Raw genomic sequence first — 19,233 nt, 5'->3', positions numbered from 1 at the left:
ATATAAAGCCATGTACTGTACTTACCACAGGAGCTTCCACATCAAATGGTCTAGATAACACATAGTCCTGCCATGAGTGCAGGGAACTGGACGAGATGACCTCTTGAGGTTCCGTCCAGTCCTGCAATTCTATGATTCTGTGATTTTTAACAAGATGCTGACTCAAAATAAAGCTTGAGTACTCAAGTTTTATGTTGATTAACAGCATGGAGTCAGGACACATGTAACCTACTCCCTCATTCAGAGGCCAGGATGCAGCCCCTCTCCTGCTGACATAACTCCAGTGTCTGGATACTGCCCCTCAACATTACTTGCAGGGAGTATTAGGTCCACTGGGTCCACAATCATGGATTCAGCGGTCCATCCCTTGTCTGCCCTCAATACTATCCTTTGCACCAGCGTATACAAAGCCACCTCCATATGCCCAATCCTGCATCAGCAGCCCATCCTGTATCATAGGGCTTAAATGGTGAAGGAGGCTATATAGGGTTCTTCTGCACCAGGCTCAACTTCACTCCAGGTGAATTATACATATGCTTAAAACAGGTAAAGGATCAGTATTTCTCACACTACTTCTGTTCTAGGAGATAAATGATCATTTATTAGTAATGGCTGATTTCAAAAACCACACGTTACACATCAAGTTCCAACCTCGTAGAAGAAAAAAAATATATATATATGAAATCTGTGTACACTCAAAGTGTCCGGTGAACAGTTGCTAACACTAAACATTCTACTTCGTAATGATGCTAACAGGAAAGGAAGACACTAACATCAATATTTTCTCCCCTAAAGAGTATTTGACAAAGTTGTAGTGAGAAGTATAAAGGAAAGGCTATTTACCCCTAATTGGAAGTTACCTCAGCCAAAAAAAAAATATATATATATATATATGTAAAACAGGTAAGCAATTTACAGCAGTGGTAGATTTCCCACTTTAGAAGACTTAACTGCTGCAGAGACATCTCTACAAAAACACAGAGCCAAATACAAATTTCAGTAGACGCTTAGAACAAGTTGAATATGCCTGTCACAAAGCATTTTTGTTATATAATATAACAAACTGCTTTGTATAATAGAAGATTTATACTGTTCCATAGATCACCACTGACTTTTTTCTCCTCATAGAGCTGAGCATTAGATTCTAGGGAAAACAGAAGATTATAACTGAAACTTTTCACAAAACAAATAGTATTTACAAATATTTTTGTCCTCTTTGTTAATACCTTTCCTTATATATAGGAATTTATATTATATATACACACACACACACACACACACACACACACACGCCCCTCATCTAACATCTGGAATAAAAAGCTAAGACAAAAAATTCTAAAATTACTGAAGTGTGCAACAGTTTTGATACCTTATAGCAAAAAAGATTTTTTATAACACAAACAAAATCTGACCACTAGTGCTTAGTAGATGTTTGCATGTATGTGAACATGGCTGCCTCACAAATCTCCTGTAGATGTATCAGAAGTTTTCAGCCACAGCAAGCTTCCCTCATCCCAAACAGGGTGTTGATGTGATCCTTGAGTTGTAGGTCTGCCAGATTTTAAACAATGAGACCTGCAATTAAATAGCCATTCTCATATGGCTCTCTTGGCAACAACATTCCCTGTTATTTTTGTGTAAGACAAGAACAACAAAAACCAGGTAGATTTTAATCCATATCAGATAAACATCTATAGAAAATTTGACACTGCTATGAAGAACAGCTTCACCAGGATGGGCTTAAAGGCATGGGATAAAATGATGGTAGGATGATTAACTAAAGTTGAATTTTGAAGGAAGAAATTTAGTATACATACTCATATCACCTTATCCTTAAAAAAGGGAATATAAAAGTGGATCGTTCATTGGAACCTGAAAGTTATTAATTGTATGAGCTAAAGTTACTGCCATAAGAAAATGACCTTCTACGTAAGAAACTTGAGCTCATGGGTATCAAATAGCTCAAAAGGAGATTCCATCAGCTTAGTCAGGGCCAGCTTAATATGCTACAAACCAGGGAGTTTTTAGTGAGCATTTCCAAGTGTATTAAGTTGCACATGACCAAGGGCCAGAGAAAAATTATATGCCTTAAGTTTGTTCCCTGAAACCCAGAATAGATGCCAAACGATTTCTGGAAGAAAATGCCTATAACCCTGACAAGTGAAAAATGTAGTCAAATAATTTATATGTAGGCTTGGAAGGATTAGATTTGTATTGGTAAATGTTGGTGAATGTCAATTTCACTGTGCACACAAAAACAAAAACAAAGTATTTCCATCAATAATAAAAATGTACAGATAGTCAAAGTAATAAAAATGTTGCTTATTAGAGGTTGATATGAGGACATTTACTTTGTATATTTGAGCATGTGATGTTGACAAAATTTGTTTTAACAATTATAAAGCTTTAACTTTTTGCATCTCAACTACTGTCATTAAATAATTATCTGACACACACCCCCAGACTTATCCCCACGCAATTTCCCTTAACTGTGAAAATTTAAACTGATAAAAGTTGAAAAAAAGCTTAAAAATAAATATCTATAGTACATGTCCAAATTATTTATAAAGAAAGAAAGAAACAGTTCTGCCAAGCCTATTTATATGGGATCACTTAAAAGATTCCACACAAGCCTTTTCATACCAGATCATCAGAATTTTCCCCTGAAGGGTATATACACTTAAGAAGGTTCCTTCCAAGAAGCTGAGGGACTTGAGACACTTGCTCAGAAACACCAAACTTCTCAATTTGTGTGATCTCAAGAGCTATGCCGACCAGGTGAAAGCTCTCTAGTTGGAATAGACAGTTGCCCTTCTTATTCTGTGGTAACAGGCATAGCCTGGCCCCCCATCCTGATGGATTTTGCCACTGCAATTCCTACCAAGTTTTAGAGCAACATGTCTTGCCAATGGGAAGGTATTGGGATCACAGACTTCAGTAAAGATAATAAAAGCAGTTATATGTGAGCTATTCTGCCTAATGAAAGGAGACGACATCTAGCGATTTGTAATGCAGTCCCTCAAGGCATGTCTATGCTACAATCTAAATTGACCTATGTTAGGTTGACTTACAGCCACCACAGTAATTACTGAGATGACTGGATGTCTACACACTAACCTCCTTGGGTCGATGGTGCACATCCTCACCAGGAGTGCTTCCAGTGACTGAAGAGGGGCAGTGTGGAGGGTTGAGAGGTACGACTCAGCTCCGTGCAGATCCCCGCAGGGAGCCCAGCTGCCCCCCAGGCTTCTTGCCTCCCTGCTGCCAGCCGCAAGGCAGCCATCTAGGGCTTCTTACCTCCAGCAGAGAGATCCACGCACGGAGTCTGGTCAGCTGCTGTGCTCCCAGCAGGAAGCGTGGAGCCAGGCTTCCAGCGCGGAGTGGGGAGTCCGGGCAGCAGCCCAAGCCAAGACCTTGGGTGGCAGCCCAGCTTGGAGAGGAGACCCAGCAGGAGCATGGCTGGAGAGTTGGGCTTTCTTGTCAATTTTGATACTCCATGAAATTAACAAGACAGCCAAAAGCAAATGTAAGTAACGCAGTGTCTTCGGAGACACTGCGTCACCCTAACTACAACGACATAAGCCCCACGCCTCGCGTAAGGTGGAGTTATTATGTCAGTGTAGTAGTAGTAGGGCACATACATCAGTGGGACAAGGCTGTAGTGACTACACTGACATAATTAGGTCAACATAAGCTGCCTTACTTCGACCTAACTGTATAATGTAGACCAGGCCTCTGCCTAGACTCAAGAATAACGCAATACTACAAATGTATTTTTGAATAATAAGAAGTCTTACAGCTGCCAGAAGTTTTACATGAGCTCTCCTTCTCTAAGCAGTTCCACAACAACTCACTACTGAATTTAAGAGTCTGGGGGGACTTTTACAAAACCAGCAATTGTGCACTCACAGTCCTGTTCAAATCAAAGCATTATTTTCTCCTGCATAAGATCTTAAATTCCTTTATGGCTGTAGTGTTAGCTTGCACAAAAACTACATTTTCAAAGAAAAATAAAACCTTTTGGTAATTTACTGCATAGTGACATTTACCTGGAGATGATCCATGGTTTGTAATACTAATCTCTCTACTAATTACTTTACTGTTTGCAATCACTGTCCCAAAATTAATCTCCGGCTCAATTTCCAGATAACAGCATGGAATTAATCTGCAGAGAAAAAGATACTTTAATTATTTTTTCCCAGAACTTCAAGCTATTTTGTGGTTTTTAAAAGGAATATATTTGAACAATGCAATGGAAAAAAAATCTGCTTTCCTCCTAATTCCATTAACAATACAATTATTTATGCAACTCACTTCAGCAGCATTATGAATACATGGAAGACATAAAAATGCCTACTTATTAAACTACTAATCTGTTTATTTATTTTTAAATTACTGTAACTTTAAAACAATTTAATTCCAGTCAATGAGCTGAAATGGAATGCAATTATATATTATGTTTCAAATTCCTGTGTTACGGCACAAGACCCTAATGTAAATTCTCAGAAAATCTTTCACTCATTTTGGGTTAATTCCAGCATAAAATTGACTAAAATGACAAAGATAAACATACACCACATTTCAATAGTAGCTGACCAAACTAATATTTATCCAGATGTTCACAACCTAGTACAACAAAACTTATGGCACTAAGTGTTCTTTATTTATGAGCATGCATCATGTAGTTTCAACAATATTAGTTGTAATAAAAGACGCTGGTGAAATCGAGTTAAAGCTAAAGATCAGTTAAAGATCAGGGCTTCATTGAACTAGGCACTGCACCAACCCTGACCCAAAGAGCTTTCAGTTTAAGGTTCCAAATCCTTGAATGGATTACGTGCAGGCAGACTGCTGCATTCAACAGCAAACTATCTCAAGGTGAAGGAAAGATAAGAAAAAATAGTAAGAGGCCAAAAGACTCCTAATTGAGCCATATAATGACCTAAATATCAAAAAGGAACCCTACAAAAAGTGGAAATGTGGACAATTTGCTAAGAATGAGTACAAAAGAATAGCACAAGTATGTAGGAACAACGTAAGAAAGGTTAAGGCCCCAAGTGAGTTACACCTAGCAAGGGACATAAAAGGCAAGCAGTAGTAGTTCTTTAAATATATTAGGAACAATAGAAAGACAAAGGAAACTTGGATCCTCTACTTAATGAAGGAGAGCCAGGGGTGAAAGAAAGATAAAATTCTTACCAGTATGGGGGCCAAGCTCCAGGTCCCTGGAAGGGGCGCGGCCAGGGGTCAGCCTCCCCCAGCCTGCCCATCCACGCTGCCCGGTCCACACCACCCGGGGCTCCGGCGGCTGCCGTGGTAGCGGCGGCTGGGAGCCCCGGGCCCATTTAAATTCCCGGGCCCCAGGGAAGCTGACCCTTTTGCCCCCGCCGTCGGCAGCCCTGGATGCGGGCTGGGGGGGGGGGGGAAAGGGCAGTGACGTTAAAGTGCTGCCGCAACAGTGCTTTTACGTGGGCTGCGTATGGGCCGGTACTGGCGGCCACTTCTTACCAGTATGCCATACCGGCCCACTTTCACCTCTGAGGAGAGCTAATAACATCAAAAAAGCTGAGGTGTTTAAGGTCTATTTTGCTTCAGTCTTCACTAAAAAAAGTTAATGGCGACCAGATACTTAACACAATTAATAATAACAACAAGGGGGAAGGAATGCAAGACAAAATAGGAAAAGAACAGTTTAAAGAATATTTGGATAAATTAGATGTATTCAAGTTGGCAGGGCTTGATGAAATTCATCCGACAGTATTTAAAGAACTAGTTGAATCAATCTCAGAACTGTTAGCAATGATCTTTGAGAACTCTTGGAAGACAGGTGAGGTCCCAGAAGAATGGAAAAGGGCAAACATAGTACCTTTCTTTAAAAAGGAGATCAAAGAGGACCTGGGGAATTATAGATCAGTCAGCCTAACTTAAGTACCTGGAAAGATAGTGGAGCAATTTATTAAACAATCCATTTGTAAGTACCTGGAGGATAACAGGTTAAGACGGAACAGCCAGCGTGGATTTGTCAAAAACAAATCATGCCAAACCAACCTAATTTCCTTCTTTGACAAGGTTACTGACCTAGTGGGGAAGCAATAGACTTGATATATCTTCATTTTAGGAAGGCTTTTCACACAGTCACACATGACATTCTCATAAACAAACTAGGGAAATGTGGTCTAGATGAAATTACTATAAGGTGGGATCACAACTGACAAAGAAAGAGTAGTTTTAAATGGTTTGCTGTCAAAGTGGGTGGGCATACCTAATGGAGTCCCACAGGGGTCAGTCCTGGGTCCTGTGCTGTTCAGTATTTTCGTTAATGACTTGGATAATGGAGTGGACAGAGTACTTATAAAATTTGCAGATGACACCAAGCTGGGAATGGGTACAAGCACTTTGGAGAACATGATCAGAATTCAAAATCATCTTGACAAATTGGAGAATTGGTCTGAATTCAACAAGATGAAATTCAATAAAGACAAGGGCAAAGTACTTCACTCAGGGAGGAAAAATGAAATGCACAACTACAAAAGGGGGGGGGAATAACTATGCAGGTGATAGCCACTAAAATACACAGCAGTACTATCAAATTGAATATAAGTCAACAAATGATGCAGCTGCAAAAAAGGCCAATGTCATTTTGGGTTGTGTTAACAGGAGTGTTCTAAGACATGGGAGGTAACTGTCCCACTCTACTCGGCACTGGTGAGGCCTCAGTTGGAGTATTGTGTCCAATTTTAGCTGCCACACTTTGGGAAAGATGTGGACAAATTGGAAAGAGTCCAAAGGAGAGCGACAAAAATGATAAAAGATTTAGAAAACCCTGACCTACGAAAGGTTAAAAAAACTGGTCATGTTTAGTCTGAGAAAAGAAGGGCGTGAGGAGACTGATAACATATTTGGAGGCCAAGTGTTGTTATAAAGAGGACTGTGAATAATTGTTTTCCCACATCCACTGAAGGCAGGTTAAGAAATAATGGGCTTAATCTGCAGCCATGGAGATTTATAGACTCAGACTCATAGACTCATAGACTTTAAGGTCAGAAGGGACCATTATGATCATCTGGTCTGACCCCCTGCATGCTGCAGGCCATAAAACCGTCCTTACCCCTTCCCTGGACTCTGCTGTTGAAGTCCCCAATCCTGTTTTTAGTGACTGCAATCGGCAGAGACCCTCCTGCTAGAGATCCCTGCCCCATGCTGTGGAGGAAGGCGAAAAACCTCCAGAGGTTACATATTAGGAAAAACTTTCTAACTATAAGCATAGTTTAACCCTGGAATAGACTTCCAAGGGAGGTTTTTTTAAGAACATGGAATCTCCACCACTGGAGGTTTTTTAAGAATATGTTGGACAGACAGCTCTCAGGGATGGTGTAGGTTTACTTTGTCCTGCAACAGTGCAGGGGGCTAGACTTGGTGACTTCTTGAAGTCCCTTCCACCCTACTTTTCTATGATTCTATGACTCCCCAACCAAAGTGAATGGGGCTTCACATGAGCACAGCAGTCTGTCAATGCATAGTCCATTACCGGATCGGAGTTTAACTATATTACAAGAGACAACAAGTGGATCTAATGAACAGACAGAAGAGAGCACAAAGGTATCAGTGAGACTATTATGTTTAGCATAATAAGCAGCGGTCACAGTTATGTGAAGAATGGAAGGGGAATCTTCTGAAATGGACACATTGTGTAAATACAATATTTTAAAATCAATTAACTGTTACAGTTTTTATATCCCCACCTCCAAAAAAGGTAATTTACCAGTGATACAGTTCTGTGTGGGGACCAGCGTTGACCTTCCTGTGTTTAGAATGAGACCTAGACAGTTGTGTAAGTGCAGTGTGATATTATGTGAGAAAGGACCTCTTCCCTTGGACCTGCACCAGAGCAGAAAGGCATCCAGATAGAAGACATGAATTCCCTTCTTCCTGAAGTATGATGTCAACTCTGACCATACATTTGGTAAAAATCCTGGGGGCAGAAGACAGCACAGTGCAAAGGGAAGAACTGTGTACTGAAAATGGTGGTTTGCCATGACGAACCAGAGAAATCTTCCGTAGCTTGGGAAAACTGCCACATGAAAGTAAGCGTCCTGAAGGTTCAGAGCAGTCATTCTGAGTCAACACAGGGAGAATAGTTGACAAGATAACCATACAGAACCTCATGTATCTGATGTATATGAGGAGGCTGTGGAGGTTGAGAACAAGTCTTACCCTCCCTTTGGTTTGTGAACAGAAAGTACTGTGAAGAGAAGCCCTGACATTGGTGTTCCAGAAGAACTTCCTCCACCACTCCCAAGGCCAGCAAGGAGCAGTCCTGCTCAAGGAGCAATAACTCATGAAGAGGGATAGGGGGAGAAGAGTGGAGAGGAACTAGATAGCATAGCCTGATCTGACGGTGCTTAGGACCCAGCTATCGTCAAGTCCCAGATATCGTAGAAGTGAGCTAACCTCTCCCCAAATGGAGGCAGGGTAAGAGGAGTGATGACCAGACCACTACTCTGGACCAAGGAGTGAAAGTTGTTGCTTGGAGGTGCCAGGGGAGGCCGTGTCAATTGGCTGAACTCCAGACCCGACTGCCTCCTCCCCTCTGGGACCTATGCCCCTTTGTGGGGCTATCCCTCTGTCACAAGGGAGGAAAAGGCTGCCCAAAGGTGCATTGTGGACAGTATTGTTGTTGCTGTTGGTCTCCTAAGTAGCACCACTGCATCGACCATGTATGCACCGCCAAAGAACGTAGAATGGCCCTAGAAGCCACAAAGGTATGCAGGATCTCATCCGTCTTATCTGAACACAATACCTGGTCATCAAAGGGCAAATCTCGTATGGCCTGCTGCACACTGGGAGCAATGCCCAAATTCTGCAACCAGGATGCCCTTCTCCTGGTCACCACAGAAGACATAACTCTGGTTGAAATGTCCAAACATCCAGCGCAGACTGCAACGACGTCTTTGTCAACTAATGCTGTTTAGTGGCAAACACCCACGTTCCTTTCTGGAATTTTTAAGGCAGCTGGTTCACAAACTTAGACATAGCTCTCCAATTTACAAAATTGTATTTGCACAACAGTGCCTGCTGGTTCGTGATCTACATTTGCAGGGAGAAGATGTAAATCTTCCTGCCCATTAAGTCCATCCTTTTGAAGTCTTTGTCCTTAGAAGTGGACTTCAGCCTTCCCTGCTGACCTCTATTGTTCACTGCGGTTACGACTAGGGAGTTTGGGGCCAAATTGAAGTAAAAGCAATCAAATTCCTGCACTGAGACAAAATAGTGTTTCTCCAAGCGTATTGCAGTAGGTCAGGGGTCTCAAACACATGGCACGCGGCCTCCTTGCGGCCCCCCCGCCCTCCTCCAGCGTTTACCTAGAGCGGCTCCGGCCCGACGCGCACTAAGGGCAGAGCAGGCTCCCTGCCTGCCCTGCCCCCGCACTGCTCCGGGAAGCGGGGCACAGGGGTCTGTGCGTTGCTGTTGCTTCAGGCACCACTCCCAGCAGCTCCCATTGGCCGCGATTCCCCATTCCTGGCCACTGCTGGGGGCGGTGTCTGAAGCAACAGCAACACACACACCCCTGCTTCCCCAGGTTCCGGCTGCTTCCCGGAGCACGTCGGGCTGGAGCCTGCCCCCCGAACCCTTCCTGCAACCGAATCCCCTGCCCTGAGCCCCCTGCTGTACCCCGAACCCCTCCTGCAACCCGACCCCCTGCCCTGAGCCCCCTGCTGCACCCCTGAGCCCCTGCCTTGAGCCCCCTGCTGCACCCCGACCCCCTGCCCTGAGCCCCCCGCCACACCCTGCACTCCTCCTGCACCCCACCCCCCTGCCCTGAGCCTCCTGCCGCACCCTGCATCCTGCCCCCGCCGCACCCCTCACCCCTCCTGCACCCCACACCCCAACTCCCTGCCCTGAGCCCCTGCCACACCCCACATCCCTCCTGCACCTCCTGGGGGCAGGGAGGGGGTGGAGTTGGGGTGGGGATTTCGGGGAAGGGGTTAGAATGGGGGCAGGGAAGGGGTGGGAACAGGCAGGGCAGGGCCTCATGGAAGGGGTGGAGTGGGGGCAGGGCCGAAGGTGGCAGGGGGGAGGTGTCAGTGAATGCGGCCCTTGGGCCAATGTACTAGTCCTCATGTTGCCCTTGTGGTCATTTGAGTTTGAGACCCCTGCAGTAGGTGGTACTGAAGCCAGAATGCTCCAGAGGACCACTGCAGGCTCTAGGTCCGGAGCATGTCATTGATAGGCAGTGGTACTCTCCCAGGAGCAGACAGCTGTAGGATGTCCACTAACTTATTGATGTTCTCCTGCAAGAACTCTGCCTGAAAGCCCAGAGAAGCAGCTGCGCACTGCAAAAAGTCCTATTAGGCCTTGAAATCTTATGGTATTAGAGGAGAGGAAGAGCCAGGCACTGCCGAATTGCTGGCTCCCATTCCTGGAGTGGTGGAGCTGGAAGGGGCAGCTCCATAGGCTCCACACAGGAAAGGCTCACTGATGCCTTAACCTGCAGTCCACAGTTCCTGCCAGTGATCTGCCGGGTGTGCCGCCTCCGCAACCAAGGAGTGTCCCACAGATTCCATGAAGGCCACTGATAAGGATAGGGCATTGGTAGCCAGTAGGTGCCAGGTGAAATGCCTCCAACCTGACCATGACTGCCAATCCTGGTGCCCGTGGTGCTCCGTAAACGGTCCCTGATACAGGTTGAGCATGGAGAACGAGACGAGGAAGATCCAAACCTCGACACAGAGAAGCCACAGGTTTCTGTGGATAAAGGGGATAAAATCCTAAGGGAGGGAGTAAATGGTCAGACTCACCAGTTGTCCAAAATGAGGCAGGGACCAGTGCCAATGATGGAAACAGTACTGCCGACACAGAATGTTCTAGTGCCGGAAATGGTGTCAACCCCAAAGTCAGCAGAGGTACCAAGATAGCTGACAGTGCTGAAGCAACTGGAGGGCACTGAAAAGCCACCACGGTAACATCTACAGTGCTGACTGAAACAGTGCTGAGGTCCCTTGCACTGCGCCCGGTACTGGCCCTGCTTCAACAGACTGCAGAAGGGGAGCATCAGGGAGCGGTGCATTCCCATAGGAACTATCCTATTTCCAAGAATTTTTTTCAGGTTTTCATTATAAAAAAGATGATTTTATTTTTGGCCAAAAACTTGGGGTGGGTGGGAGGGGGGAGGGGAATTGTTTTCTTCAAAAAAAAAATGGGGGGGGGAGAAGGGATGGTTTGTTCATTTGTTTTTAAGAAAACCTGAAAACTTAATAAAAAAATTGCAACAAAATCCAAAAATATTTTCACATGTGAGAACAAAAAACCCCACTCCCTGACAAGCGCTCGCAGTATTATATGTGTCGTGGAGGGCATAATCTGGAGATTGTGGTGCTGCACAGATGTAGCCAAGCACATAGTTTGACCTGCAAAACCCCTACGGCAACATGTGAGATGAACATTACCCAGTTTGACTGGCACAGCTCAAGTCACATTTGGAGGACTGGTATTTAGAAAATACAACTTTAAGGTCCTTATCAAAGGGCCAGTAAAATCTCTGATTTAGATGTTTCTTTGACACAATACCAGAAATTTCATTCCTTTCTAAGTTCACTCTCCCATTCATATTTAACTTCAGATGTAAGAAAAATTATTTTAAAATTTAGTCATCTGTACATTTTCCTTACTAAATGTTTGCCTGAAATAAATGTATATTAAAAAAGCTTCCAGGAGTGATATTTTAGAAGATTCTAATCTTTACTAAAACTGTTTTATTAAGAAATTTAGCCAGCCATGAAGGGCAGGGCTCCAGGGAGATGATCTGAACCAGCCCATATTTTTCCCATTTTATTATTCAAAATCCTCTCTTTATAAATTAATTTTTAAGGTTGCTCAAGATTAGAATTTTTCTCCAAAACCCTCAGATTAGATTTGGTGCTTGTATCAATCTTCTTCAAATCACACCACACGTAGTAAAAATTCAATGTATATATCTGTACAGACAATTGCTTCAGATATAGTAGATGAGTGAGAAACACCTTCCCCATTGGTTTATCCCTGAACAACCACCAAAGGAAATAAAATATTAAAGGCAGGTAATAGGCATTTAACTCTGACAGATCAAGTACTCCAGCAACTGCCAGGTCCTTTTCATGATCTTATGCAAAATATTTAAAGTATAGTTACCTGAGATTCCATTAGAATGTTTCTTTTAATGCTCTGAAATGCTGAAAATTTTGAAGCAGGAGCAGTCCTATGGGATGTTACTCAGGGCCACATTCATATTTACAATTTTAGCTCTGCTAAGCAGACAATGAAAATAAACTCTCTATATAGTATTTTCTCACATTCTGCTTTATGACGTACTACAGACTAGATTTGCGTCAATAAGTTTACAAAGTATACAGCAGTGCTGAATGAAACAATTAAAAAAAAAATCCCTTGTCAACAAAAGAACAAGACACCAGAGCAACCAACATTACCCTTGGGAAGAAACAGACTTTTTCAAAATAAAGACCACAACGTTTATTCCTTCTTCCGGGACACATTCACTGAGTAGTATACATTATTCTGTAATTTTTTCTGCAGGCAGTTAAATTTTTAACTTCAAAATGAAAAAAATTACAAAAATTCTCTGGGTTTTATATATGATACTCGGATTCCTTTCCAGAAGTTACTACGGTAAAAGCTTTCTTATCTGGCGTGTGGGGGATGTCGGTTAGTCAAAAATTCTGGTTAACTAAGAGTTATATTTACCAATGGAGGGAGAGAGTTTGAGTGCGGGAAGGGACTCAGGGCTGGGGTGAAGGAGGGTGTGCAGGCTCTGGGAGGGAGTTTGGGTACAGGAGGGGCATGGGAGGGCTTTCGGGTGCTGGATACAGGCGGCACTCACCTCAGCGGGTCGCAGCACGTAGCAACATGTCCCTGCTGCTCCTAGGTGGAGGCGTGGCTCTGCACACTGCCTCTGCCCACAGGTGCCACCCCTGCAGCTCCCATTGGCCGCTGTTCCCAGCCAATGGGAGCTGCGGAGCCAGCACAAAGGGCAGGGCGGAGGCAGCGCATGGAGCCCCCACGGTTGTTGTTCTGCCTAGGAGCAGCAGGGATATGTTGCCGCTTCCAGGGAGCCACTTAGAGCCAGGTAGAGAGCCTGCTGGGCATTCCAGTCAAAAACTGGACATCTGGCAACCCTATTGAAGATTTGTATTGGGAGATATCAGAAATGCCGGTTTCTAGAGCTTTCCAGTTGGTAAAGTGTCAGATAACACAGCTTTTACTGTAGTAGTATTGCCTTGCAAAAGGATATCTAGAACTTCAAGCAGGAAGAGGTTTTACCTGCAAGAAAAACAACAGCCAGGTGAAAAAAATCAAATTTGTTTCCTAGACAACCAATTTACTGTTTCCTACTTTAGAAGAATGTGCATAGAGACCATTCTACAACCACGACTACAGTGAATGGTGCACACAGACTTAAAAGATCTCCAGATGTTCCTTCATTTTATGTGGGACAAATAGAAATAGTAGTTTCAGCATCTACCACGTAATATCTTAGTCACTCCTTGACTTGCAACTCAAAGTTCAGACTGCTACAATTTAAAAACAGGATTTAAAATACATGACTCATCCAGAAATTATCTCTTTGAAATATTTATATTTTATATTCAATCAAGAAACATTAGCCAAAGAATGGCATTTTTGGCGTTCACGTTTAATTTGGTCAACATTGAACAGTTCTTGATTACAGAACAAGCAGTAGATTTCCTGAGTCTGGGAACAGATAATAGAACAATAATTTAGCTCTTAGTCTGTTCTGTAATAGCAAAGCAATTTTTGGATCAGATGCAGATGTGAAACTAAAATTACCTGTATCAGAGGGATAGCCGTGTTAGTCTGAATCTGTAAAAAGCAGCATAAGCTTTCGTGGGTAAGAACCTCACTTCTTCAGATGCAAGTGAGGTTCTTACCCACGAAAGCTTATGCTCCCAATACTTCTGTTAGTCTTAAAGGTGCCACAGGACCCTCTGTTGCTTAAAATTACCTGCTTAGTCTGAATAAATGAACTGTAAGATTCCGAGACCATTCTGGGAGATGTGCTATACTCAAGAATTTTGCCCCCATTTAGCATATGGATGCTTTAGCTGAAGCTTTTCCTATTCACAAGCAAAAACTTGGCCAAACTGTTTCATATGGTTAAAAATAGAATGCATGAGTAAGTTCAGAAAAAACTGCGCCCATTTCTTTAATGCATAGTTTTAAATTTTGGGAACATTGCTCATAAAGTACTTACAACTACAAATGAAAATACAATTCCTAACTTAAATTGCAATTTCTGAGTCACCTCTTGGTGGCTACCATCTTGCTAAAAGTGACAACTTTATTTACACTGAATTTGGAAGCCTGAAGGGAGACTATTAATCAATTTCTATCATGTTTTAATACTCGTATAACATCAAATTGAAAAAACATTTTTAAATGGGAGAGAAGCAAATCTGAAGAGTAGAGAGAAGTGACAGATACGTAAAGAGGAAGAAGTGCTGGGATAAGCATAGCCTAGATGAAGCATCCAAATATCCTGCCTACTTCTTGACAGAACTCTCAAAGAGTGAGGTTTTTATCTAATGGTTTGAATACTGCTTATTCTGAAAAGGAATCCATTACTGCCTGTGCAGGTCATTTTTTATGTTAGTAATCATTTTATAAAAACTATTGTTTTCGGTTGTTTATGACCATGGATGCAATTTTTTACAAAAGCATAGGTTCCAATTTGATATAGATTATCCAATACATTATGCTATAATCTGAGACCCCATTATAAATTTTTAAAATATTTACAAAATTGAGGAAGAAATGCTTCACTATAATGCAGTCATAACTATAGATCAATCTACACAAGCGATCCATTTCCTGGACGCTACTATGCTAATAAGCGATGGTCACATAAATACCACCCTATACCGGAAACCTACTGACCGCTACACTTACCTACATGCCTCTAGCTTCCATCCAGGACACACCACAAGATCCATTGTCTACAGCCAAGCTCTAAGATACAACCGCATTTGCTCCAACTATATGTGCAATAATTATAAGGACTTACATATCACCGACTCAATAGTGAGTATATGCAGGGAAGAAAAAGGCCATCCCATACTTTCCAATTGTATAATTAGAATTGACCCAGAGAAAGCCATTTATCATGAAAACCATCATAGGCTAAAAATGTAGAGCACAGATATGAGCCCAAACCACTTCAAGTTCTTAAATATGAAGACTGAGTACACTTGGTCAAAATTTAAATCCTTTGTTAACATCAAGTGACATCACTAAAATGAACATCCTACCTGTGTGACAGTCTTAAAAAAAAAAAAAAATCAGAAACTTACCTTTACAAAGAAATTCACTATTTGTTTTCAAAATTCAGATAACAAATTAGTTACATCATTATACATGGCTATATGTATTAGCATACTTCCCTTTCAAGTAAAATGAAAATATAATTAGCAGTTTATGTACTTTTAAATACCATACCCTATCAGAGGGATCTCAATTACATCTTCTTCTACCAAAAGGAGTAGTCTATCTCGAAGGTCCTCCTCACTGTCAGGATGATATTCCACAGTAGCTGTAACTTGAAGACCAGATGCAACAGGTTTATCTGGATTTTCCACAATCAATTTAAACTACAATGAAAAAAAACCAGCAATATTTAAATCAATTTTTAAATATTTCTATATAAACCTCTGTATACAAGTGGCCCATTTTCAGCATAATATGTTGGGGTTTACCTGTGTAATTAACATTATGATCAACAGCTTTAAAATTCCACTCACTATTCATCACTGGCAAGAAGAAGTTTCCTGATAATATAGTAAGCTAGAATACTGATATGTCAATTTCTGCAAAAATTAGCTTTCATTTAACAGTGTGTTATTTCTACTCTTGATGGTTAAGAAGATAAGCTACCAAATGTGAACCAATGCACTGTTATCTTCCTGACTCTACAGACAGACACCTCCATTGCCTCTGCTGCTATTAGCTTTCCGAAACAAAGGCAAAATTATAAAGACTTTACTCAGTTTCCTTGTTACGATTCAGAACCTTATGAGTAGCAGTTAAAGTGCCAAGAATCAAAGCAGTTTAACTCTAGTTTTCCTTGGGGAAAACATGCACAATTGTAAAGGCACACAGTACAGTTATTCAATGAGGAGATGATTCAGCTCAATGGAAAGTCTCCCATTGACTTCAGTGAGAGTCAGATTAGACCCTGAGAAGGGAGAGGGACCCCAAAATATCAATATTGAGGGAGTACATCTTTTTTTCCCTTTTGCACGTCTCTCTTCCTTGGGCTGCAAACTTGTCACTTGTGTATTGACCAGAAGCCAATATAAAGAGTTGGAGAGACCTCCCCCTACCTCCCCTCCCTCTACACGTGCTCCCCTGAGTAGGGGACATGTTGAGCAACCTAGTAGGAATCCCAGCAGTAATTCTCAAGAAGTAGGGATGGGGACCTAGGATGTTGACCAAGGTATTAGCCTCCAAGTCAAGCCAATATTTCCTAGTGAAAGAGTGAACTGAGCTCCAATAGTAACTTTGCCAATTTCAGGGAATGATATATTACATATGCAAGCAAGAGGGCCACTCTTCCTCTCAGAGGATGGGGTCTTGGCTTTTCTGGTCAGCTAGATCAGCATAATTCTTAAAATGAATGCAGTGACGGATTAGCCACTTGGCCAAAGGGGCCCGGGCCAAGGAACCGCAGCCAACGGTGGAGGGGCCCCACAGGTGGAAGGGGAGGAACGGGGGCGGGACCACAGGTTGAAGGGGTGAAGAGGGTCCCCCACTTGCTCTGGCCTAAGGCCCCAGGAAACCTTAATCTGCCTCTGGTTGAATGTGAAAATGATGCATGGGCTGCAGCTGGGACAGAGTGAAGCTGTCTGCCTTCTTCACAGCTTAGGTCACTGTAAGCACATCAGGCCTGGGCTCAAGTCCCTCCACTAGCTCCTAGTCAGCTTCTGATGCCTGTTTAACATCATGCTGGGACACTGCATCCCATATTCTTCATAGTGATATTATGATATGATTATGAGGTAATGATGATGTATTTTATGCAAGATAAAGTCATGTGAGGTGTCTTTGGAAAAGTTATGATTTGCTGAATATGATTATCCTGTTTGTATACATACAGCTTTTTGTATCTGAAGTTATGAATATTAACTACATATATGTATTTCAAATGTAGTTACACCTAGATAATGCCCCCTAGACAAGATGCTTTCAGTCTAGATCAGTGGTTCTCAAACTGTGGGTTGGGACCCCAAAATGAGTCACGACCCCATTTTAATGGGGAGTTGCTGGGGCCTGGAGCCAAAGCCAAAGTCTGAGCCCCACCACCCGGGGCCAGAGCGACTTCAATCCTGGGCGGCAGAGTAGGTTACAGGCCCCCTGCCTGGGGCTGAAGCACTTGGGCTTTGGATTTGGCCTCCCCACCTGGGGTGATGGGGCTCAGGCTTCGGTCCCGCTTCTGGGGTCGTGTAGTAATTTTTGTTGTCAGAATGGGGTCATGGTGCAATGAAGTTTGAGAACGCCTGGTCTAGATAGCGGGTGGGGAAGGGTCTCTTTAGTGCAATAGGATATTAGGAAAAAACAATAGGACTGAGGAGAAGCTTATCTCCACCTGGTGATGAGCCTTCCTGAGAACACTCCAAACAGCCTGTGAGTAATGGCTACTATGACTCTATAAGGACACGTGATCAGACCACATGATGCTGGACTCCATCTTGGGATGTCAGTATTTTTTAAAAAGACTTGTCTGGAAACCAAGCTTTGGGGGGGGGGGAAAAAAGGGTTCCCACCATATGCAAAACCTATATAAGGTGAGGAGTGACATCATCTGGTGTTCTTCACTGCCCACACAAGAAGACTCCTGGAAACACCTGAGGAACAAAGACTGAACTGGGGGAAAGTGCTGGACCCAGGCTAAAGGAATTTCTAGCCTATAAATGAAACTCCTGGGGATTCCAAGCTGTAAAGCAAGTGCAGCTTGCCCTTAAGAATCTGCAGCCTGTTTGTATCATCTCTTAGGGTGAGAATCTGCTAATTCATATCCAATTTATTTAGTATATTAAGCTTAGTTTGCATTTTTGTTTATTTGCTAGATAATCTGCTTTGATCTATTTATCACTTATAATCACTTAAAATCTATCTTATGTTGTTAATAAACTTGTTTTTGCTTTATCTAAACCAGTGAGTTGGAGTTAAGTGTATGGGAATCTTCGCTCAAGGGGTAAAAGCCATTGCATATTGCTCTCCACATTGAAGGAGGGGGCAAACTTTATGAGCTTATGCTGTACAGTTCCCTGTGCAGCACAAGACTGTATAATTTCAGGTTTATATTCCCAAAATTATAGGTGTGCGCCTGGGGAGCTGGGAGTTGCATTAGCTGTGTAGCCTTCCTATTCCGGGGCTGGTCAGAGAGTTTGCATGTGACTGCAGCTGGGTGTGTCCCTTCCTGTATGTATGTTGGTGAAAGTGCAGGCTGGAGGGCTTTGCAACTTGTCACAGCAGTACAATGTGAGAGGGAGCCCAGGCTGGTGGATCAGGGGGTTCAGTGGTACCCCAGTTCCAGGTGGCACCCCAGAGGGAACCCGTCACACAAGCCTTGACTACATCATAGGTCCCGCTTTGATATATGAACCACTGCAACAGCTGTGCTCCTCTGGGACAATGCAGATCACTAAGCGCAGTACAACGCATATGAGAACTAAGGACAAACCATTTTCTGTTGAAGGGAATTGGCTATGGAACAATTTTCTAGAGGTGATCTGGCAAATCCAGAGTCTGAACATCTTCATGAAACATTAAAAAGCCTTCCTCTTTGAGAAAGCCTTTCATCTATAAGTGATACAGTTTGACCACCACTTTTATTCCCAACCTCATCTCCCAAAAACAAACTACATTAAGCAGAGAGTTTCTGACCCTGTAAAGTGAGAAGTGCCAACGTTTCCATGAAACCCACTAGAAGCTTCACTATTCTATAGATTTATGTGGAAGGCGCTCAGATACTATAGTTATGAGAGGCAGTATAAAACTCTAAAAAAGTTAAATTGGAATATACTTTATCCATTTTGGCAGTCTTTGAACAGAATTGTCTTGGGCTTTGCTCTCCAAAAACCAGAAATCCACTAAATTTATTTATGGAACAGCTTTGATTCCAGTCAGTTAATAACTGAGTAGCCTGTGTAATCTGGCCTCCTC

General features: G+C 42.7%; 1 protein-coding gene across 1 annotated transcript in view; it reads right to left on the bottom strand.

The window, feature by feature from the left end:
• The window catches only part of CFAP47 (cilia and flagella associated protein 47), a 286,241-nt gene that overhangs the window by 261,381 nt on the left and 5,627 nt on the right, over nt 1-19,233 (bottom strand). Inside the window, exons 2-3 of the mRNA XM_008174468.4 lie at nt 15,508-15,659; nt 4,050-4,165 (exon numbers count right to left, since the gene is read on the bottom strand). Of these exons, the coding sequence (XP_008172690.4) occupies nt 4,050-4,165; nt 15,508-15,659 (268 nt within the window). The remainder of the gene's footprint in view (nt 1-4,049; nt 4,166-15,507; nt 15,660-19,233) is intronic.

This window comes from Chrysemys picta, chromosome 1 (genome assembly GCF_011386835.1).
Source record: "Chrysemys picta bellii isolate R12L10 chromosome 1, ASM1138683v2, whole genome shotgun sequence".
Classification (NCBI taxonomy): domain Eukaryota; kingdom Metazoa; phylum Chordata; order Testudines; family Emydidae; genus Chrysemys; species Chrysemys picta.
This window is presented reverse-complemented; position numbering and strand designations above follow the sequence as displayed.